The sequence below is a fragment of the Microcaecilia unicolor genome, chromosome 4 (genome assembly GCF_901765095.1).
Source record: "Microcaecilia unicolor chromosome 4, aMicUni1.1, whole genome shotgun sequence".
NCBI classification, from domain to species: Eukaryota; Metazoa; Chordata; class Amphibia; order Gymnophiona; family Siphonopidae; genus Microcaecilia; species Microcaecilia unicolor.
Window position 1 is genome coordinate 246,217,625 of NC_044034.1, and position 24,550 is coordinate 246,242,174.

Consider the following 24,550-nt stretch of genomic DNA (forward strand, 5'->3'; position numbering starts at 1 on the left):
TATGTGCCCAGATGAATGATGATGGATGCAGGCAGGGGCGTATCTGCGTGGGGCCACAGGGGCCTGGGCCCCCGCAGATTTCGCCCTGGACCCCCCTACTGCCACCGTGGGTACCTTTGCTGGTGGGGGACCCCAACCCCCACCAGCCGAGGTCCGCTTCCTCCTGCCGCTGCGAGGTTTTTTAAGTTCTTCATCGGGATTCGTCCTCCGTCACTCTGTGCTGCTGTTCAAAGAAGCTGCTAGCTGAATGCAGTTTCGGACTGAGTCTGACGTCGCTGCTGCACGTTGTACGTGCAGGACGTCAGACTCATGTACAACGTGCAGCAGCGACGTCAGACTCAGTCCGAAACTGCATTCAGCTAGCAGCTTCTTTGAACAGCAGCACAGAGTGACGGAAGACGAATCCCGATGAAGAACTTAAAAAACCTCGCAGCGGCAGGAGGAAGCGGACCTCGGCTGGTGGGGGTTGGGGTCCCCCACCAGCAAAGGTACCCACGGCGGCAGGGGGGGGGTCGGAAATGGCGGCGGCGAAGGCGGCGGGGGGGGGGGGGGGTCGGAAATGGTGGCGGCGGCGGGGGGCTATAATGTGCCCCCTCATTCTGGCTTCGGCCCCTGCTACCGCCGACTTTCAGATACGCCCCTGGATGCAGGGATGTGAACACAGGGAAGATACTGGACAAGGAAATAGAGAGAAACATAGATGGGAGATGGATGATGGACATGGAGAAAGAAGAAATGTCAAATAGACAGGAAACCCTGGAAGACAGAGGGAAGCAGAAACCAGAGACTGGGACCAATATGATTTGAAGAATAAAATGACAAGACAACAAAAAGGTACAAAAATTATTTTATTTTCTATGTTGTGAATATAATGTGTCAGATTTGGAATGTACATCTTGCCAGAGCTGGTGTTAAACATGGCTGGGGTTCAGGGCAGAAATCTAGGAGAGGATCCCAAAGTCCATTACCAGGCTGCGACTTCAGCTTCCAGCAGGCTTGGGGCTTTCTCTGGCCAGGGAACCAAGCAAATTGCCCTAGTTGCCATCCATGGCACGTGCCATCTTTATATTTCTCTGGATGCGGAATGTGCTTGGCTTCAATACCATATGTGTGTTGGAGGACCCTGGCTCAATGGGGCTGGAGTGCAGTCTATTGTACTTCTCTTAGCTCTCAATTGGCCTGCAGCTACTGAAGCCTGCTACCCTCATTGAAGTTATTGGGAGTGAAGCAAAGGTCGAGCATGGAGTTGGGTAGGGACAGAGCATGGGTGCATCAGGTTACTGTTTTTTCTCTTTCAAAAAGTTGGCAGCTCTAGTGCCCACCCCATCCAACCTGTTAGCCCAATCAAAAATTGCCTTCTGGCTACACCACTGACTCTATGGGTCAGAGGTCATATCACAGAGCTACTGTACTAATCTAAGATTTTAGCTTTCTTTCTTACAGACCAACCTTGATCAAGTCATTGAATCTGTCCACACTCAAACTTAAGCAGAGGCATGAAGAGGATATGAATTATCTAGTAGATTGAGGCATCACCAACTTTGGTCATTTGCAATCTAACATTAGGATTTGAAGCAAATTATATTAGGGAAGGGAAAGGGAAATGGAACTTGATATACTGCCTTTCTGAAGTTTTTGCAACTACATTCAAAGCGGTTTACATATATTAAGGTACTTATTTTATACCAGGGGCAATGGAGGGTTAAGTGACTTGCCCAGAGTCACAAGGAGCTGCAGTGGGAATCGAACTCAGTTTCCCAAGATCAAAGTCCACTGCACTAACCACTAGGCCACTCCTCCACTCCATTATTATTATTGACCTGAACCTGGTTTGAAGTCAGTGTGAAGTCTAGCTTAGAATTCTGTCCCCTCTGAAGCAGTCAGTAGGCCTTGAGCAAGTTAATAATTTTCCCCCTTTTGGTGGGGGAGAACATAGCTCTGTTTATACTAAAATAGGTTTATTTTCAAGTGTATATGATAAATGGCAGACAGGATGTCTCTTTTGACCTAGAGCAGTGATTACCAAACCTGTCCTGTGGAAACCCTGGCAAGTCAGGTTTTTACAATATCTACAATGAATATTCATGTGCTAGATTTGCATACACTGCTTCCTTGGTATGAAAATCTCTTTCATGCATATTCATTGTAGATTTCCTGAAAACCTGACTGACTAGGGTTCCCCAGGCCAGGTTTGGGAATGACTGACCTAGATCATTGGTTGGTGTCTCAGTGAATAGTCAGGGCTTCTAACTAGCTAAGAGTGAGTGAGAGAGTGAGTGTGTGTGTGTGTAGGGGGGGGGGGGGAGGGAACTGCTTCTATGGACTCTTCCTTGCAGGAAAGTGAAGCAAAAGAAAAGAAAAGAAAAGAAGAAGGACCCCATACAGAAAGTATAAAGGTCCACAACCCAGTTCATGCATCTGACAGAGGAGCAGTGCATGTGTAGGCTCAGATTTGATAAGGAGACCATAGTGTACCTGTGCAATCAGCTAGACAAGAACCTAGAGCCCAGTGCATGGAGGGGACAAGCCCTGCCAGTGTAGCTGAAGGTCACCACAGCCATAGCACTTTTGGCCACCAGACCTTCCAGGCACTCTCTGGGGCAACAGAAGGCATCGGCCAGCCAGCCACTTCATGCTGCATAGCTAGGTTTTTATAGGCCTTTCTCAGGAGAGACACTCAATACATTATTTTCCCTGAGCATAAGAACCAGCAACACCAAACTATGACAGAATTCTTTGAGTTGGCACACTTCCCATTGGTATTAGGGGCCATTCACCCAGACACACATTGTCATTAGACAACCTGCTGGCAAGGAGGCAATTTATATGAACAAGTCCTATCATTCCCTTAATACGCAGGTGGTCTGTAATGTCCCACACATCATAACGAATGTGTGTGCCTGCAACTCAGGCTCTTGTCATGATACCTACATTCTGTCACCCATGACTGCTTTGAGAGTGACAAGATCACAGGGGGATGGCAGCTTGGTGAGCTCACTACACCCACCCACAACCTTTCAGCTACTAACCTGCAATAACTAGTCCTGTGAGCATCTAGAATCACCAAGGCTTTGATTTATCAATCCCCATTACATTAGATTTATTGGCACTGACGTAGCCTCTTCTCTTTCCCTTGGAGGTGACAGATGTTTATCCTCTTAGGACCCCTAAAGTTCACCCTGAGGGCCCAAGAGAAGAGAGATAGAATAAGGCCCACAGGAAGACCAGGTCTGTCACAGAGTGGACATTTGGTATATTAAAATCCTACTTCAAGTGACTGCACAGTTGGATGGGGGGTGGGGAGGAATTCTCTACACTCCTGCATAGTGTGTGACATCTTTCTGGCCTACTGCATGCTTCATAACCACATCAAACAGTGGATCCCTGTGCAGCTCAGAGACCTTATACCTCCCCCACAGGCCCACCAGTGTGCAATGACAAGAAGGAATGAATTGATCCAGTCGCATTGCTTGTGCGTAAGGGATGCAAAATAAGACCAAAAATATTATAATGTCTCTGTTTCGCTGCATGGTGTGACCTCAGCTTGAGTATTGCATTCAATTCTGGTCGCCGTATCTCAAAAATGATATAGCGGAATTAGAAAAGGTTCATAGAAGAGCGACCAAAATGATAGAGGGGATGGAATTCCTCCCGTATGAAGAGGTGTAGAATGGGTAAAAGTGAATTGATTTTTCACTCTTTCAAAAAGTACAAAGACCAGGGGACACTCAATGAAATTATATGGAAGTGCTTTTAAAACAAATAGGAGGACATTTTTTTTTCACTCAAAGAATCTCACATTACACTGTTTATATCAACAAAATAAAAACCAACATAATTATTAAATACCTGGGTAATAATGCAGCAACAGGTGATATAATGCAAAGCAAATAAAATACAGGGTCTTTCATTAATCTCTGCATAGTCCAGTATGGATTGGATGGAGGGGAACAACTTGGACAAGATGAATTATAAATCAAAGCCACAGAGAAAAACAGAAGGATGCTGAAGACAATAGAAGCCACATTGAACCATGTCTGAAAGACAAAAACAACATTTACAAAACATGAAAAATAAATAAAATGCACACATCAATATATAAGTGGTGTAAACGATTTAAAGCTATAAATAATCATGCAGGCTTGTTCAAATCATTTCAATCAACACGTTTCAATCAACTTACCACACAGTAAAAGTTTTACGGCGTACTAACTAACCAAATGAGAACTAACAAATGCATACCCCTAGTGGAGTATCTCTAAGTATCCATTTCATCGGTGTTGTACAAATTTCTTCTCATTATGATATAATGAGTACATATGTATTAACCTGAAAATCTTCTTTTACAATTAGCATGGGGGGGGAAGAACATTTTGGATGCAATTCTCCCTCTGGATATCTAAAGTATTTTGGTGGAATTCAGCCCTAAAGCAACATCACCAATCACATCTCATGGAATACAAACATGCAAGTAATTCCTGTTTGTTATGCTAAGCCTGCTGGTGGAAGGAGGAAGTAAGAAAAAAAAAATTCTACAGGATGAGGCAAAAACAAACAAACAAACAAACAAAAAAAACCTTAACCAACTAGACTTTTTTTTTTTTTTGCCATTTTCTCAGTGTCATGGTCCAGGTCATGCCCCACACCCTGGTTCTCCTGCAAGCCTTGAAAGGAGTTAGGGAGGGGTTTCAAGGCCTCAGCAGAGGGCTCCCAGGTTGGTCTGTTGGAGTGACAGGCCGCCAGCGCCACTCCCTTCAGCGCCTGCAGACACCCGTCTGCCTCATGCCAGTGGGAGCCAGTTTCCTTAGGCACATGTGCAGTTTTGGGGGTTTTTTTTTCCAAAGGCTCGCAGCTGGGAGGACCCGGGGGAACAACCTGCCGAAGTCATCTCGGCAGGACTATTTTAGGTCCTGGAGCTGCTCCCATGTTGTCTTCACAACATCAGTTCTGCCTTGCTGTCCTAGGCTAAGCAAGACAAGGCCCTACTCAGCCTTATCTTGCTTAGCCTAGTCTTGCCTTACCCTACCTAGTTCTCACCTGATCCATAGTGACCATAACCTAGCCCTGCCTAGCTAACTCCCTGCCTCTAGCCCTTGCTTCGATGTCCCTGTCTCTAGCCCTAGCCTCAGCGTCCCTGTTTTCAAAGTCATCCCAGGTTCCAGTTCCGTTGGGTCTGCGCCCATGAGCTCTTCTCAGAGCCATCCCAGGTCCTGGTTCCGCTGGCCTGCCCTCAAGAGTTCTCTTAAGGGCTACCCTCCAGTCAGCACCAGGAGTGATGACTTGCCTGATGCTGGTAGGAGTCCACCTAACCCCTTTGTGGAGCTTACCACCGTATCCCACCAGCAGCCCAAGAGCTCACGCTCTTCCGCAGCTACCGAGCTCCTCAAACTGCTTTTAGGGTTAGGGTGGTGGACTTTGGTCCTGGGGAACTGAGGAACTGAGTTCGATTCCCGGCACAGGCAGCTCCTTGTGACTCTGGGCAAGTCACTTAACCCTCCATTGCCTGCCGCATAGAGCCTGCCATGAGTGGGAAAGTGCGGGGTACAAATGTAACAAAAAAAAAAAAAAAACTGTGACAAGGATCTCAAACTTTGGGCAACTACACCATTAAGTTTTGCATTTTGGTCTCTGAATTAAAGTGGAACAATGAATGTTTGGTTGCAGGTTCTTGGCAGGGGCTGGCACCCTAGATTACAGATGAACTGGTAGGATGGGATCTCCCTACAATGCTGGATGACTTCATTCAGCTTTGTAACCAGATAGACATACTGTTACAAGAGTGGGATCTGGAATGGCAATCCTCTCGTAGGATGATCCGCATGGCACCTAGCTTCCAGCACGCTCCCTGCATGCCCGCTAAAGATGGCACAGTGAGTGACTCCAGGGAGCTGATGCAAGTAGAATGGTCCATCCACTCAGAGCAGGAGAAACAGATATGCTAGTTGCTGAATCTGTGCCTCTACTGTTTCCCCAACCAGGGCTAGGCTTGACAGTTTTCTGATTTGTCGGGACATTTTTGGGCATAGTGGCCTCTCTTACCACAGTAAACAGTGCTAGGTTCTCCCATCAGAATTCCCTGCTCACAATTCCTCCTCCCCACTTCCTTGGAACTGGACCACCATAGAAGCCTTCAATGAAGGAAACTTTATCAATGAGGCCTTCATATGTCATCACAACATCCCCACTGAGGAGCTACCCAAGGCCATTACGGTCTCCTTGGCGTACAGGAATATCTAGGGACACATCAAGGCCCGAACAGTGCCCCTATGACTAAGATCGGAGTGATCCATAGGGAAACAATTGTCCTGTACGTTCTCCAGATATCTATAAATCCAGGCACCTTGGGGCTCCTCTGGCTTCAAAAGCACATCCCAAGGATTGACTGGAACAGCAGGAAATTAACAGCCTGGAGCATGCCCTGTCAGCACCACTGCCTGGATCCGATAGGTCCTACAGCATCCTTGGTTGTCAGAGAGATGGGTTCCACCCAAGACCATCCTCCGGCTTATGTCAACACGTTCTCTAAAAAAAACAGGCAGAAATTCTTCGGCTTACCAGGAACACAATTGTCCCATAGATCTTTTACTGGACAAGATGCCACCCTGGGGTATGGTGTATCTGCTCTCCATCCCCAAGACCCAGGCCATGTCAGCCTATATTGCGGAGAAACTGCAAAGGAGCTTTATTCATCCTTCTATGTATTTATCTTTGTAGGGAAGAAGGATAGGACCCTACAACCCTGTATTGATCACCGTGGACTGAATGCTACTATGGTCAAGAACAAGTACCCACTACCTCTGATTTCTGAAAATTTTCTTCGCCTTCAAAGGGCCCGTATCTTCACAAAGTTGGATTTGAGGGGGCCTATAATCTGATAAGCATTCGCAAAGGCAATGAATGGAAGACAGCCTTCAATACCAGAGATGGTCATTATGAGTAATTGGTCATGCTGTTTGGGCTCTCTAATGCCCCAGCCACTTTCCAAACCTTTGTCAATGACATTTTCTGAAATTTGATACAGAACTGCATCCTGGTCTATCTGGACAACATCCTAATCTTCTCCAAGATGCTCGAACAACAACGGAAACAGGTTAAGCAGATGTTGCAACACTTGTGGAAAAATCGCCTGCATGTCAAACTGGAAAAATGCATCTTCGAACAGAAAGAACTACCGTTCTTGGACTACATCATATTCAGTCGGGGCCTAAGGCTGGACCCAATGAAGCTGTCCACCATTTGGAACTAGCCTCGACTTCAGGGGTGTCGAGAGCCTTACAATGTTTTTTGGGCTTTGCCAACTACTATTGCCAGTTCATCCAGAACTACTTCACCATTGCCATGCCTCTCATGGCCCTAGCCATGAAGGCTGCCAATTACCAGGACTGGCCGGAAGCAGCTATCTGCTTTGACCTACTGAAGGGTGTGTGCCTTCCATGTTGGCCCCGGTGCTCTGCTACTCTGAGCCAGAGAGGCTCTTCTTCATTGAAGTTGATACATCCTCCATGGGAGCTGGTGCCATCCTCTCTCAAGTGAAGTAACCAAGATAACCTGTTACCCTGCACCTTCTTCTCGCAGAAGTTCTCACCACCAGGAAGAAACTATACTATCGGAGATCGGGAATTGTTACCCATCAAGTTGGACCTGGAAGAGTGGCATCATCTGCTGGAAAGGGCCAAGTACCTGTTTACCATCACTATGGATCATAAGAACCTCCTGTATTTACAAGAGGCCCAAAAGCTCAGTTCCCGCTAGGCCCAATTGTCCCTGTTTTTCTCCCAATTCATAGATGGCCTTTCTCGGTTCTTTGAAGCAACCAACGAGAGCCTAGACTCCCAGACCATTCTGGACCCCACTATGCTGGTTTCTGTTCTACCCAAATGTCTTCGGTACGGGGTACTCAAGTGGGGACATGAGACCAAGATCATTGGCCACCCTGGAGTTCGGGGAACATTGGAACTCATTTCACAAACCTACAGGTGGCCACAGTTGAAAAAGTATGTATGGGACTACCTGACCTCCTGCTCCATCTGTTCTCAGCACAAGCACCACTCATGCTCGTGGGGGCTCCCTCCACTCCTATACCATGAAGACATATAGTCATATAACCATAGATTTTATCATGGACCTCCCAGAATCAGACAGATTCATACCATATGGGGGTCATCATGGATTGGTTCTGAAGATGGCTCACTTTATTCCCTTACCTGGGCTGGCACAACAGAGAGTCAAACAGATTTTGAAGCCCTTCTTGCAAAGCTATGTTTCTTCCCAGCATAATGATTGGTCACAGCTGTTACCGTGGGTAGAATTCTGCTATAATAACCATGTGAGTGAGTTCTCAGGGAAATCTCCTTTTAAAGATTGTGTTTGGACAATGCCTGAAAGTACTGGTACCTCTAACACCCACAGTACCAGCTGCAGAGGCTACTACTGAGTCCCTCACTAGCCTCTGGAAGATCACAAAGGAACTCCTAATCCGAGTCACTGAGAGGTACAAGAGGCAAGTGGACAGAAAGAGGCACCCAGCTACTCAATTCAACACTGGAGATCTGATCTGGTTATCGACCCAGAACTTGCACCTCAAGACTCCATCCACTAAATGTGCCCCTTGCTTAATTGGGCCATATCCTGTCATCTGCCAGGTGGGACCTGTCACTTACCAATTGACCATTCCACATCTCCCTTCTCAAACTAATCATTCTGTGATGGAAAAGCTGAACCCCGCCGGCACAAAACTCCACTGCTGTGGACCCAGATGCTGAATATGAGATCCAGAAAATTCTCGATTCCAGAAAAGTGCAGGGTAACCTCCAATACATCATCACCTGGAAGGGTTATGGACCTGAAGAACTCTTGGGAATCAGCGATCTGAGTCCATGCCCCATTGCTCCTCAGAAGATTCCATCACCTGTATCCTCATAAACCTAAACCATGCCAAAAAGGGCCTTTGGGGAGGGGGTACTATCACAGTCCAGCCCAGGCTGCTGTCTTCAGTGCTTGCAGGCACCTGTCCATCTCTGTTTCATGCCAGCGGGAGTTGGCTTCCTTGGGCATGTGCACCGTTTTTTAAAGGGCCCGCCTTTGGGAGTACCAAAGGGGAGCGGCAGGACTATTTTAGGGCTCGGAGTTGTTCCCACGTTGCCTTCACAACATCAGCCCTGCCTTGCTGGCATTGTCCTGCCTTCCCAGCCTAGCCTTGTGCTGCCTTGCCTGCCTAGCCCTGTCCAGCCTAACCTAGCCCTGCCTAGCTGAGTCCCTCTCTCTAACCCTAGTCCCAATGTCCCTGGTTTCAGAACTAGCCCCAGTGTCCCTGTGTCCAGCCCTAGCCCTAGCATCCTTGTTTTCAGAGCCACCCCAGATCCCAGTTCTGCTGGGCCTACACCCATGGGTTCTTTTCAGAGCCATTCCAGCTCCCGGTTACTCCGGCCTTGCCTTCAAGGGCTCTTCTCAGAGCTATCCCAGGTTCCGGTTCTGCCGGGCCTGCCCTCAGGAGTTCTCTTAAGGGCTACCCTCCAGCCAGCACCAGGAGTGACATCTCACCTGCCGCCAGTAGGAGTGAACCCAGCCCCTGGGTGGAGATTACCATCATAACCCACTGATGTCCCAAGAGCTCACCCAACCCATGGAGTGACACTCAGCAAGTGCTTTGAATTTCAGTTAGAAATTTTACATACTTAGTCATCATACTTACGTGTTACTATTAAACAATACATAATTATCTTCAACTATGTTGCTGTTACTGACATTTTAGCGTTACTACCTAGCGATTTTTGCAAGTTCAAAATGTTCAAATCATAGTCAAATAACGCCACTCAAACAATATAATTAACAATGTGTCAGAATTTCATAGTCATTGTGAGTGCTCAAATGTCCACCCCCAGCTTTAACACAGCCTTCAGTCGCTTTGGGAAGTTTTTGACAGACTTGTTGATCGATCCCTGTGGGAGGCTGTCCCAGATCATCTGCAGCGCTTCCTTGAGTTTGGCGATTGTGGCTTTGGCTCCCCAGACAAAAGACTACGTCACTGTGACATCATTAACAGTAAGCTGGTACCCATCTATGCCATCTACTAAGTTATTCAAAGTTATTAAATCCCAACAGGATTGCGAGAAATTGTAAGAGGACATAAAGAGACTGGGGGACTGAACATCCAAATAGCAGATGTGAGCAAGTGCAAAGTTGTGCATATAGGGAAGAGGAACCCAAACTATAGCTACATGTCGCAAGGTTCCATATTAGGAGTCACCACCCAGGAAAAGGATTTAGGTGTCGTCACTGATGATATGTTGAAACCCTCTGCTCAGTGTGCTATAGCGGCTAAGAAAGCAAATAGAATTTTAGGAATGATTAGGAAAGGAGTGGAAAACAAAAATGAGAATGTTATAATGCCTTTGATTCGCTCCATGGTATAACTGCACCCTGAATATTGTGTGCAATTTTGGCCACCTTAGCTCACAAAAGATATAGCAGAATTAGAAAAGGTACAGAGAAGAGTGACGAAAATGATAAATGGGATTCCCCACAAATTACAGTAAAACGTGCCTCAACAAAGTACGTCACCATAGATGGAATATTTTCACGTAGATTTCTTACCCATGTCTTCGTTTCAATACTTAAATGTATCATAATGGTGAAGAGTGTCAAAGTGACGATTGGTGTTCCCCACGTAATCAACTCTACGTCGGAGTCATAGTAGGTCTAAATGTAAGGAAATGAGATGAAGTTATGGCACCGATTTTAAAATTATTCTATAAAAAAGTGTCTACTTTTCTTTATAGAACACTAGGGCAAGTGCTGAAAATTTAAGGCGTGAGCACTTACATCAGCCCTTACAGCCGTAAATGCCTCCACTTAAGCATGTACTTCTGTGCTCTGCCCACACTCTTCACAAACTCCACCCATGCACACTGGCACCAGCAAAAATCATGGTGCATAAGTTTCTGCTAGTTGGTGTTCTATGCAGGGCCGCCGAGAGGGGAGGGGGGCAGGAGGGGCAAAATTCCCCGGGCCTCCAAGGGGGGCCTGGCGCCGGGGTCAGGCTGCCGGCGCTGCAGTCCCCGGTCTCACCTGCCTGCCTCGTTGGCTCCGGGCTCCCTGCATTCGAAGCGGCAGTCACAGATCACCTCCCTTCTGGCCTTTCCTCCCTGTGTCCCGCCCTCGCGGAAACCAGAAGTTACATCAGATGCAGGCAGGTGAGACCACGGACTGCAGCGGTGGGGCGAGCGACGGGGGGTGGCAGCGGCAGGGGGCGGCAGCAGCGGGACGGCCTTGCCCCGGGCCCGGCCTTGTCTCTCGGCGGCCCTTGTTCTATGAAAGGTCACATGCATGTAAATGACTAAAATTATACCATTTACATGCCTCCTTACTGTCTACAACTAGGCAGTTCCTTATAAGGTAAGAGTAAAGGTAATGTATTTTATATACAATACTGCCTTTTGTGCTACAATCAAAGCGGTTCACATATTATATCAGATAGCCAGATATTGGATTTTTTTTTTTTGGGGGGGGGTCTGATCCCAAAGTGGGGAGGAGCACATTTTGCCCCACCTCCCCGCTGCTCTCTGCTCCCGCTGCAACCCCATATACCTGGGCTGGCAGGGGTGCCCAAACTCCACCATCAGAAGCCTTCCTGTGGTGATACTCGGTGCCACGCTGCCTGCCCTGCATTCCTGCCCCAGTATGCATGTTCAATTTCATTACAACCAAGCCCGTGAGGGATGGGGAAGCAGGGCAGTGAATATTGCTGCAGGAAAGCTTCTGCTAGTGGAGCTTGGGGACCTCTGCCAGCCAAACCAGCAGACTTTGGGGGCCTAAATCCAAATTGAGGGGGGGCCCAGGCCCCCAAGGCCCCCCGTGGCTATGCCACTGTGTTATATACAGGTACTTTCTCTGTCCCTAGTGGGCCCATAATGTAATAGAATTACTCCACAAATATCTGCTTATTAGAGACTATGAAATGAGTTCTGGAAAAGGGCAACTTACGAAATAAGGAATGAAAAAGCAAACCAGGCTTTGATAGAAAGCGTCAAGTATGTTCATCCAAAACATCTGAGGTTTGTATTCCTGTCAGAGAGACATAAACAGTAAGTCTTTTGCAATACTTTCTTTGTCGCCACAATTCTAAAAGTATATCTCTTTGCCTTTGACAGAGGAGACTCAGGATTTCTGGGGGTTTCTTTTCAAATCTATGGCAGGCATTCTGCTCCTGCTCATAGTTTGATAATGAAACACCTAAAAGCTTAGATGCATGACGTATCAGCCCCTTGGTATTCTGGAGCAATTTCTTCCTTAAATGTTACCATGGGTAAAATTATACAGTAATACGGGGGAAAAAAAATCATGATGGGAGCAGAAAGTCAGCTCTGGAACTGACAAGACAAAAAAAAAGTCTTGAGTAAAACTTTTAATGCCTATTTTCTAAGAAAGAGATATGATTTATTCAGCCTTTCAGATATAACAACAACTGGCAATTTAAATTACATTTGTTATCTATAATTATCTAGATGTCTCAGGTACAAAAATGTAGATCGCAAACTCACTGAGAATAGGGAAATACTTATTCTGGCTGAATGTGGCTTGCCTTGAGCTATCATTGAAAAGGCAGAAAGGCTCGTGTTCAGTATAATAATATATCAGCCTGATACTCAGCTGCCACGGTTAGTGTGCTTGTTTTTTTTTAAATGCCAGCCACAGGATGTAAAGATTATCTGGATATTCTGCATCCATATCTGTATTGTAGCCATCACAGGAGTAGCCACAGGTAAGCCCATGTGGGCATAGGCCCCACCCAGCAGTGTCACAACAGCAATAAGGCTGGTGGCGATCCCCAAGCCCCGCCAGCTAAAGACTCCCAGTATCTATCCCTCAAGAAGATTAGGGGGTGTCACTTAATGCCACTCTCCCAATACCTTTTAAATCTTTTAGTTCTTCACCAGCAGCAAGCAGCTACACATTCCCTCCTGTTCACGCCAGCCTTGACCTTCCCTCTGATGCAACTTCCTGTTCATGGGACCAGGAAGTTGTTTTAGAGGGAAGGCTCAGAACCAGTGCAAGCAAGGGGAATGAATTGCTGCCAGCGAAGAGCTAAAGAGTTTAAAAGTAGCAGGGGGAAGGGGTCAGGTCATTGAGGGGGAGGGGGAAGGAGAGATACTAGGGGTGGGGTTGTCATACCCACCCACTTTGGGCTCAGGCCCGCCCAAAATTGGGTGTCTGACTACGTCCCTGGCAGCCAGCAGCTAATATCCGGATAGAGAAGCGAGCACCATCAGTATCCGGAGAGCAGTGCTATTGAGACCACTATCCAGAGAGCTCTTCGGTTAAAGTCAGGACAGCTTTATTTCTAACCTAACTTTATTATGGATCCTTAACTGGAGAGCAGGCTGAATATCGCCACTCTCCAGATAAATTCCAGCTCCACACTTACACAGCTCCAGCACTATCTGGATAACATCCAAGCAGTCTATAAGCAATAACATCTGGATAGCAGAGGCGTAGCTAGGTGGGGTGCCGGGGCAGCGACGACCGCTCCCCCAAACTGACTTCAGACAGTGACAGCACCTATTTTTCAGGCAGTCCGTCGCAGCTACGCAGTGTGTGTGCGCCTATGTGGTGTACATATATGTCTCTCTGCTCCCCCTGGCATCACAACCTAGCTACGCTTCTGCTGGATAGTACCACTGAATATCCAGGGATAGCTGAGTTGGCTAAGCCATTTATCCAGTTAACAGTCATAAACCATATATACTCACATACAGGTCACAAATTTATGACCATTTTTAAGATCAAAAGTCAGGGAGAGCGACCTATACATGAGTCTCTTCTCTCCCCTTCCATGCCAGTTCTAGAATCTTCCCTTCCTCTCCCTGAGCTCCAGCATCTTATCTACCAGACTCTCCTACAGCCCTGCGGGCAGCAGCAGCCAGCAGATTCTCCCCCGTCCTTTCCCCATGTGGCTGTTTGCTTTCATACCTCTTCCCAGGGATTTTAAAGCTCAGCGCTTAAATTTCTCAGCACCAATTTTTTGGCACCATTTACAGAATCTAGTCCATAATGCGGGCATTATATGCATTTTTACAAATAATAACACCCCCCGTGGGCTATACAAAAGATTTTTTTTTTACATAGCTGCTGCCTTCAGGCTCCCTCTCCCCCTCTGATGGAGGAAAGGCTCCCACGAAAGTGTAAGGCTGCCTGTGAGAGTGCCTGCTGGAGAGGATTACAAAACAAGTAAGAGAGGAGAGTGGATAGCAGGAAGCCCAATGGCAGCTGAGGGGAGACGCTGGCACAGATAATGAAAAGGACACTCCCTCTTCCCCACCATGCACAGTCATCTGGGACACATTCAACCAGGTTACAGAGGAAGCTCCTGAAAATATCCTGAAAGGTCTACAGCCAATAACCTGCTCTCTTGATCCCTACCCAGCAAAGATAGTACAAGGCATGAGCAGAGGCCTCATTGAAGGGGGCCACTAGAAGTGTTAAGTCCTCTCTTGTGGAAGGGCAGCTGCCAACAACACTAAAAAGAGCTGTGGTGCACCTCCTACTGAAGAAGCTCACTAGACCAGGACAAGCTTGAAAACACCAACCAGTCTCTAACATTCCTTTCTTGGCAAAACTTATTGGACATTCTACATTCAACTCAACAACTGGCTAATTGAAAGTAATTGGCTAGACCCATGTCAATCTGGCTTCAGATTTGGGTACAGAACATGGACAGTTCTTGTATCCCTTCTTGATGATCTGCACAGAAACTGTGACAGGGGATCTGCCTCAATACTAGTGTTGCTGGATTTCTCAGCAGCCTTCGACACTGTGGATCACATCATGCTTACAAGACTGGCAGAAACAGTATCAGTGGCACTGGATTTATGTTGTTCAAATCCTATTTGTCAGACAGATAATCAGTTTTGTTCAGCAACAGCACATCATTACTTTGGGCACTAAACTGTGGGGTACCACAAGGATCCATACTGTTTCCCATTTTATTTAATATCTACCTCAAGCCTAGGCTCCGGATGAGCTGCTTTGGTCAATGGACATAAAATTCTATATCTATACTGATGATGTGCAACTACTCATACCCATTGAACCAGATCTACCCACAGCTCTGAGTAAACTGACTGCAACTCAGGAATGGGCAAACAACAACAAACTCTTACTGAACTCAAGCAAAACAGAGATTCTTTGGGTACCTAACACGAGTGGACAACCACCTGACTTCAAAATACCTTTCAGGAAATATGAACCTCCCCTAAAGTCACAGGTCAGGAATCTTGGGATACTATTAGACTCATCACTCACTCTGATCCCACAAATTCAAACAACTCTAAAAACTGTATCTGTCACCTACAGCAGCTACGAAGTCTCTCTTCATATCTGACCACAGTGGTTCATGCCACAATAACATCACGACTAGACTACTGTAATGCCCTGTACTCTAGTCAAACCAAAAAGAGTTTCCATCAGCTCCAACTAATTCAGAATGCTGCAGCATGACTGATAGAAGGCTGCAAGCGGCATGACCACATCACACCCTTCCTGTAAAAACTACACTAGCTTACCTTACAGGGCTAAATTTACAACTCTGTGCTTGACTTTCAAGGCCCACAGACAAAATGGGCCATGAGTACTTAAAGAATGTTAGCTATTACACACCTTTGAGACCTCTGAAGTCCTCTCAAGGATCATCACTATCTGTATCCCCATCAAAGGAAACTGTATAATGTGATACCTGCCAGCAAGCCTTTTCAGGAGTAGCCCCCACACTATATAATTTATTCCCAGAAGGGCTACGTATAACTCGAGACTACCTCTACTTCAGGAAGCAGGTGAAAGCCTGGCTCTTCTCCCAAGACTTTAATACATAGGGTGACTGACTATACACTCAGTCTGGACTAGCTTGTTACTCACACTGTAATTTAGATCAGTTCCTTATATCTAGTTTAACTGTACAAAGAACTTGCCTTGAGTTTAGCCAACCATCGACCTATCTCAACTGACTCTGTACCACACATCTTGTACCCACCTATATATCTGCACTTGGTCCCTTAACTATATGGTAAACTGTCTTGTAGAAAATGATTAGCATCATATCTGTTATTTGAATGTTCTAATGCATGCTTATTAGATGTTTTATTAGTATTATGCTGACATCATATTCTACCTCTGTTATTTGAACTTCAATGCTGTTAAATGTGTATATTTTTGATCCTGTTTCATGGTAGTCTTATTATTAGGTTTCATTTTACTGTTTTCAAGTTTACCTCACTTATTGTATTTATGTTTATATCTGGTCATTTTACTATAGTTATGTTGTTAACAAAATCGTAAGTTTTATGTTAGGTGATTCTCTTCATAAAGGCAGTTAAATAAATCCAATAAATAAATAAAAATTAATTTGTGCGCATTATATGTGTGGGCGCGTTATATGCATGAAAATATGATATATACAGTACTTTTAAGAACTACTGCATTTGAGAAACATTCATGTGATCATCTCTGGTGCAACTGGGCTGGTTATCAACTCTGATACCTCATATAACATCCAAAAGGGCCTCAGGGAAAGGCAAAATGCCATTTAGTTCCAAAAACAGGTGCAGGAAGATAATGTGATTTGCTGAAGGTCACTAGCAGACTGGGAGTTTGCACTTTACAGCTATTAGACCACTTTCCTGTGTCTGCATAGTCCTGGTGAGAGTATCTGCATTTATTATCACATGCACACTTTTACCTTGCTCACTGGAAAGTAAAGTAAACAGAAATATAGATTCAGTTTTCAAACTAAAAAGCATGTATATAAATTGTAATTCACCAGTAGTACTTTTAAACAAAATTAAGGCATCAACATTAAGGGACTACAGTATTTCTAGGATGGGCGGGACAAATTGCTTGTTCTTTTGGCCGCTGTCAGTGACAGGGTGCTGGGCTCGATGGACCCTTGGTCTGTCCCAGCATGGCGATGCTTATGTACTTAGGTCAGTGCTGCATGCAGAGATGCTGTGCACATTGGACTAGATTCTATATCTGATGGCAAAAAAAAAATCTGTGCTGAAAAAAGTGCTATTCTATAAGCCGTGCTTAAAGTTAGGCGTGGTTTACAGAATAGCACAGACACCCGGGAATTACACCTAACTTTGGGTGTGGCCATTTGAACCAACTGAAACATGCAAATATATATGCCTACATTAGCTGCATATCCCTTTGATTGCCTGATTTTATAACATGCGTTAATTTTAGGAACATCCCCATTCCGCTCATGACCCTCTCATTTCTGCGTCCCCCTTTTCAGATCACGTGTAAATTGTTGGCATGGAGTCCATGCCTAAATTTATAAGTGTAAATGCCAATTAAATCTAATTAGTGCCTATAATCGCTTATTAAAAAGCCAATTATCAGTGCTAATTAGCTCATTGTTCCATTTAATTGCATGGGTGCACCCAAATTTGCACATGAATGTTTGGCGACTTTTATAGAATTAGGGGGATTATGCTGCACACATTAAACAGATTAAGTAGCACTTTCATTTCTAATTCTATTAATCTAGCCCTTTATACCACCAAATTTAAATAGTTGGAATCAGGCTCATATTCAGATGAAATTCAACTGAAGAACAACAATTAAATGACAGCTTTGCTAATTCAAATACTGACAAGGTAAGTTTACTCATCTTTTTGATGAGGACTCCAGTACTAATACATACTGTTGTCTATGGACTATTTAGGTTTTTCACACAATTTTTACTTTTTTTTCCAGGAGAAAACTAGAGGGTAATGCAATAACTTGGTGCCAATATTTAAGCACGTACATGTACAGAATACCAGCAGTTTCATGGGTAAGGATACACTTATGCCTGTAAGTGAAGCAGCATGATTGTTATTCTGTAACTCACACTTTACAAGGTCACAATTACAGCTGGAGAAAAATAAAATCACAAAGGAAACTCGATGCTGATGCTGTTTGTTTAGTTTTGCAATAAACTAAATTATATGGCAATTAATCCATATAACTGAAATAAAAAGTTTGCTGAGAATAGGGAAAACATACCCATAATAGTTTCACAGGATATAATTTATTACTAACTGAAATCTCAAAGCTCCCAGTAGCATTACTTTACAATGAAAACCCACTAACTTTTCAGGTAATGGAGCAATTTGACAAACTGAAGAGTAGCAAATCACCTGGCCCGGATGGTACACATCCCAGATTATTGATAGAATTGAAAAATGAACTTGCAGAGTTATTATTTATTGCTGGTGTCCGGATTAGGCCTGGCATTGAACATCTGGTTCAAATTCAGCTCACAGCAGTCAGCACCTTAAATATTTCTGACCCCCACTGGCTAAATATCAGTCCCTTGTGTTTAAAAACTGCTTTGTGTTTCATTTACAAGCAACATAAAAATATGGTCTAATCAACAAGTACCCCAAAGTGGGGTTCAGCACTTCAACTAAGCACGCTAAAACTCTCTTCATTAAGCTTGATCGAACCACTTTGTGCACATTTTCCAACTTCCATGTAAGCTCTATGGTAATAAGATAATTAAAAACTCAACAGCCTTCAAAGAAATGATTTACCTCCATGTTCTGTCCACTTTTATACAGCTGTGGCACAGCAAGCAATATTTCTGCCGGTACATCTTTATCGAGCACTCCAGTAATAAGTTGTGGAAGGGAAGAGAAGAATAAATTAAAGAAGATCAGGTACCACTGATCAATCATTGAAGATCCTGAGAAGCCACAGTAAAACTGGTACCAGAACAGAAGGGTTACAAACATCTGAAATCACAAAAAATACATTTACTGGATGGTGCCTAAAATTATGCAAACAAATAATTGTTTCTACTACTTCTGAATAACCAAAACAAGGGTATTGTCTTAAAGCAGGATGACTATCAGATTGCACCTATCGGTGTTTTCTTCTAGTCAGCTTGAGCCTGTAGGGACACAGTTATTCTGACTGGACATCACCATTAGTAGCTAATTTCTGGCAGGCCTTCAGTAAAAAGGCTGCAACTTCTGCACATTCACCACAATACAACTGTTTCAATGATGGTTCTCCATCTGGATTCCAAGTTTAGTTTTTCAGTGCTTTAAAGGATATATTTCAGGCAAAAGTCTGACAATCCCTCCCAAAAAATGCCCATGTCTATTTGTTTTAAAAAGGAAAATCATACAGCACACACACACACCTTTGTCTTCTTATCCACACCTTACTTTCATCTTACGTCAACTCACACATGCAGCTTCATCAAACTAATGTATCTTTTGAAAACAAATAGCCAAATATTTTTTTCCCAAAGATACTAGTATAGTGGAACCACACAATCCACCTGCCTCCTTTTTTTGGAGTTTGCCTTCTTGTTCTGTCAAGGAAAAAAAAAATGAGGCCAGTTTCCAGTAGCTCGGCACTCACTACTGTACTTGTCCCAAAAACCTCTAGAGCTTCGGAAAGTTCTTTTGGACTGTGCCATGGTACACCACGATATCCATACATCCAACTTCTCTAGCTCAGCGCTTCTCAACCCTCTCCTGGAGTCAAACCTAGCCAATTGAATTTTTAGGATTACCAGAATGAATATGCATGAGATAGGATTTGCATACAATGGGGTTCATATATGTGCAAAGTTGTCTCAGGCATATTAAATGTGGCGATCTTGAAAATGTGACTAGCTAGTTGTGCCTTCAAGAGAAGACTGAAAAATAAAAAGCTATATAATTACTCTTCTAGATGAAGTGACTGCTGGGCAATTTTGAAATACAAAATTGCATTGTGTAGGAAATTTTAGATCTTCTCTACATCCATATTACAGTTCTTGGAGCAAAAAATCCTGAAGGCCAAATGGATTTTCCATGAATTTTTTGTCTGTTCATAGACGCATCTGTGAGTTAATCTACACAGTAGCATTTGGCCTATTTCCACCAGTATTTGCACATTTCCCCACTTGAAATTAGTGTGCCACATAGAAAGCAACATCTTACTTGCATATAACCTATGGAGGTCAATTTCTTGTTTGTGAATATGAGGGCTAGAATAGAAATGTGGGATGAATAAAGAACTGGTTAAGGAAGAATGCTGATATCACTTCAGGTGGGAACCATAGATAAGTGTCCTAGTGGTTACGGTGGTGGACTTGGGTCCTGAGGAACTGAGTTCGATTCCCACTTCAGGCACAGGCAGCTCCTTGTGACTCTGGGCAAGTCACTTAACCCTCCATTGCCCCAGGTACAAATAAGTACCTGTATATAATATGTAAGCTGCATTGAGCCTGCCATGAGTGGGAAAGCGCAGGGTACAAATGTAACAAAAAAAGCAAAAAGCATCACCTTTTGAAGAGGGGACCCAGAATAAGACACGTAACTAGAGGACATGAATTGAGGTTGAAGCGGGGCAGACTCAGGACTAATGTCAGGAAGTATTTTTTCACAGAGAGGTGGTGGATATGTGGATATGTGGAATGCCCTCCCGCGGGAGGTGGTGGAGATGAAAATAGTAATGGAATTCAAACATGCATGGGATAAACATAAAGGAATCTGGTTTAGAAGGAATGGTTCCAAAGAATCTTAGCGGAGATTGGATGGCGACGCTGGTAACTGGGAAACAAAATGGGAGCTGGGCAGACTTCTACAGTCTACGCCCTGATCATGACTGAATAGATACGGATGGGCTGGAGTGTAAATTTAAAGGGCTCGACGTTAGCTTCAGAACCTAGTACAAGAACAGTGCTGGGCAGACTTCTACGGTCTGTGCCCTGAGAAAGGCAAGGACAAATCAAACTCGGGTATACATATAAAGTATCACATACCATGTAAAATTAGTTTATCTTGTTGGGCAGACTAGATGGACCGTACAGGTCTTTATCTGCCGTCATTTACTATGTAAATCATTAAGGTCTGCAATTTTCCAACCAGGATAAACCCCCGGATTCTATATATGACACCTAGAATTACGCACGCATAGCCGATTTGTGCGCATAACTTAATTTAGCAACCAGCTCATCAGCACCGATAATTGGATAACAAGTAATTATCAGCACTAATTGGCACTGTCCTTTCCTTTCTGAGCACACTATCCACACTCTTATTACCTCTTGCCTAGACTATTGCAACTTGCTTCTCACAGCCCATTAAGCCATCTCTCTCCCCTTCAATCTGTTCAAAATTCTGATGCACAACTTGTATTCTGCCAGTGTCACCATGCTCATATTAGCCCTCTCCTCAAGTCACTTCATTAGCTCCCTATCCATTTCCTCATACATTTCCAACTCCTCTTATTGACTTACAAGTGCATTCACTCTGCAGCTCCTCAGTACCTCTCCACTCTTATCTCTCCCTATACTCCTCCCTGGGAACTCTATTCATTGGGTACATCTCTCTTATCTGTACCCTTCTCCTCCACTGCTAACTCCAGACTCCATTCCTTTTATCTTGCTGCACCATATGCCTGGAATTGAATTCCTGAGCCAGTATGTCAAACTCCATTTTTAATTTTGTATTGTGCTACACTCCTCCTTTTCTATTTGACTCTGCACTGAGACTGACTAGAAGATACAGCTGGGTATATCTGCAACAATGTGTGCTTGTGGGCATCAAAAATCCCTATAGTATCTCTCAGTGTCATTCCCCAAGCGCAGAAGGCTCCCCATTCCTTAACTGTCTCACAAACCTTACCATAAATTCATGAGAGATATTCCATATAGCTTTTTAGAAATAAATTACATGAACCTAGTATGATACTCCACAAATTTATCTAAAATTTAGCCATGTAGGTTTGAAAGTCGCAAAATATGTCTGTTAATCGTACCTTCTGTTCCAAACTCACCTTTCAGATTTGATGAGTGGAACAAGAATCATAGAAAAGGAAATTCTCCAGAAGGCAGATACAACCATAACTCTCTATTATTATAGCTGAAAGTGGCTAAAGTCTGGAGCTCACTGAATGCACATCCATGTTAAACTTTTTACCGGTCCCATATCTACAACATAATACTTTCTATAATAAGATATATGGGTACCATTACAATATCCTTAGGTGCCTTGAAGTTGCAGCAATCAACCACAGATCCAGGAATCCAAGCTGTTCAGTATAGCACCAAACCCCTACCCTCTATTCCCTGAAATGTCGGAAGAGAGAGTAGAACTCCCTCCTCCTTCCAGTGTTGCTCTGCCTTGCCCAGTGCATCCAGGGATGTGCTGAGCGGGGCTTCCCTACCATATAAGGGAGAAACTCCCTTATATGGTAGGAAAGCCCCACTCAGTGCATCCCAGGATGCAATGGGCAGGGCACCACCACTTTGGAGGCGGCGCAGTAAGAAAGAGGGAGTGCTACTCCTTTCTCCATCATTTTAAGGGATGGGGGAGGTTCGGAGGTACTAGACCACAAGGGGGAACTGGAGGCCCACCAGACCTCCAGCACTGTCGGAGGGGGTACGGGAGCATTCATGGGTGGGGTCAGGTGGGGGTTCAGGGGGTGCTAGACCTCCAGGGTAGGGGTCTGGAGGTTCACTGAACCTCCAGCCCCTCTGTCTGGGGGGGGGGGGCGGGGGGATCTGGAGGTCCACCAAACTTCCATCCCTTTGCACTGATAATGTTTGACAGGTCCGGGCTTTTTTTTTTTTTTTTTGACAACTTCTGCAGGAGGATTGTGCCTTGGCCAATGATTATTTGCATGCTGTTAGCTTTGATCATTGGGACTATTTACCCGCGCTATTCTGGCACTACTTTTACAGTTCTGTTTCGAACAGCATGGGGTTTTTGATCATCTGTAACTAAGTGGTACTTTCTGTATTCCTTGCATTTGGAGGTGGAAGGGGCAGTAGGGGGAAGTTATTAGGGTGCATTATAGTCCTAAAATTTGCTATTTACCTCTTAACGCATATTAAAAGGCACTAATGTGCATTATATTACCATAATGCACGTTATTAAGTACCATAGGTACACTTTTTTTTCAGCACTTGATATACCGTAAGTGATCCCTGAGGTGACTATGAGGTTTACAATTTCTATTACAGGAACTCTGCACTTTCCCTAATGGGCTCACAATCTAAGTTATATAGAGGGGCATTTTTGAAAGGGACATCCAAGTTGCAATTTGGAAATTCTTGCAAAACAGCAAAATCTAGGGGCGGGGAAACCTGCATTTTCAAAACAAGATGGACGTCCATCTTTCATTTCGAGAATATCACCAGGGACGTCCAAATCCTTAAATTTCGCCGTCCCTAGATTCGGACCCCCCTAGACATGGATGTTTCTGATTTTCGACGGTTTTCGAAACCAAAGGCATCCATGTCAAAAATGGCCAAATGCAAGCCATTTAGTCGTGGGAGGAGCCAGCATTTGTAGTGCACTGATCCTCCTGACATGCCCAGACACCAACTTGGCACCCTAGGGGGCACTGCAGTGGACTTCAGAAATTGCTCCCAGGAACACAGCTCCCTTACCTTGGGTGTTGAGCCCCCCAAAACCCACTACCCCCAACTGTACACCACTACCATAGCCCTTACGAGTGAAGGTGGCCACCTAGGTGTGGGTACAGTGGGTTTGTGGTGGGTTTTGGAGGGCTTGCTGTTTCCTCCACAAATGTAACAGGTAGGGGGGGATGGTGCTGGGTCAGCCTGTCTGAAGTGCACTGCAGTACCCACTAAAACTTCTCCAGGGACCTGCATACTGTTGTCATGGACCTGAGTATGACATCTGAAGCTGGCATGACATATTCTGAAACATTTTTTTCACGGTGGGAGGGGGTTAGTGACCACTGGGGTTCCCTCTGGTGGTCATCTGGTCATTTCGGGCACCTTTTTGTGCCTTAGTCGTAAGAAAAACACGTCTGGGTGAAAACGTCCAAGTGCTCGTGATGGACGTCCTTGTTTTTTTTCAATTATGGGTCAAGGATGTCCCAGTGTTAGGCACGCTCAAGTCCTGCCTTCACTATGCCTCCAACACACCCCCTTGAACTTTGGCTGTCCTTGCGACGGAGTGCAGTTGGAGACGTCCTAAATTGAGTTTCGATTATACTGATTTGGATGTCCCTGTGAGAAGGATGTCCATCTCCCGATTTTTGTTGAAAGATGGATGTCCTTCTCTTTCGAAAATGAGCCCAATATTGTACCTGGGGCAATGGAGGGCAAAGTGACTTGTCCAGGATCACATGGAGCTGCAGAGGGAATTGAACCTGGTTCCACAGGATCTCAAACCCACTGCCATCAGGCAGCAGCAGGAATCAAACCCAGTTCCCCAGGTCCGCAACCCGCTGCACTAACCGTTAGGCCACTCCTCCAAAACAATGTAAGCTGCGTTATTCCTGAAAAACACCACCGATTTAGTTTTCTATCCTGGGAGCATCAAGTTTGCAAATCCTCAGCTCGATGCTCCCAGGCCGCTTCTTAAAGGGGCTGGCAATAGCATTTGCTCATCCCCCTTCCTCCAATTCCTCCCCCCCCCCCCCCCCCCCCCCCCCACCATTGGCTTCCTTGGCCTACCTGGCTAATCCAAAAGAGACGTAATGAGGTCAAAGCAGAAATGATCCCCACTTGACCCTACCATTCTGGCACCCAGTT

General features: G+C 45.0%; 1 protein-coding gene across 2 annotated transcripts in view; it reads right to left on the reverse strand.

Moving 5' to 3' along the window:
* The window catches only part of ATP10A (ATPase phospholipid transporting 10A (putative)), a 281,162-nt gene that overhangs the window by 5,861 nt on the left and 250,751 nt on the right, over positions 1–24,550 (reverse strand). The window contains exons 17-20 of one of the 2 annotated variants that reach the window (XM_030201381.1): positions 18,573–18,773; positions 11,983–12,063; positions 10,594–10,698; positions 3,850–4,037 (exon numbers count right to left, since the gene is read on the reverse strand). In XM_030201381.1, the coding sequence (XP_030057241.1) occupies positions 3,850–4,037; positions 10,594–10,698; positions 11,983–12,063; positions 18,573–18,773 (575 nt within the window). Of the gene's footprint in view, positions 1–3,849; positions 4,038–10,593; positions 10,699–11,982; positions 12,064–18,572; positions 18,774–24,550 lie in introns of those variants that run through there. The other variant, XR_003941956.1, reaches the window with a different exon arrangement.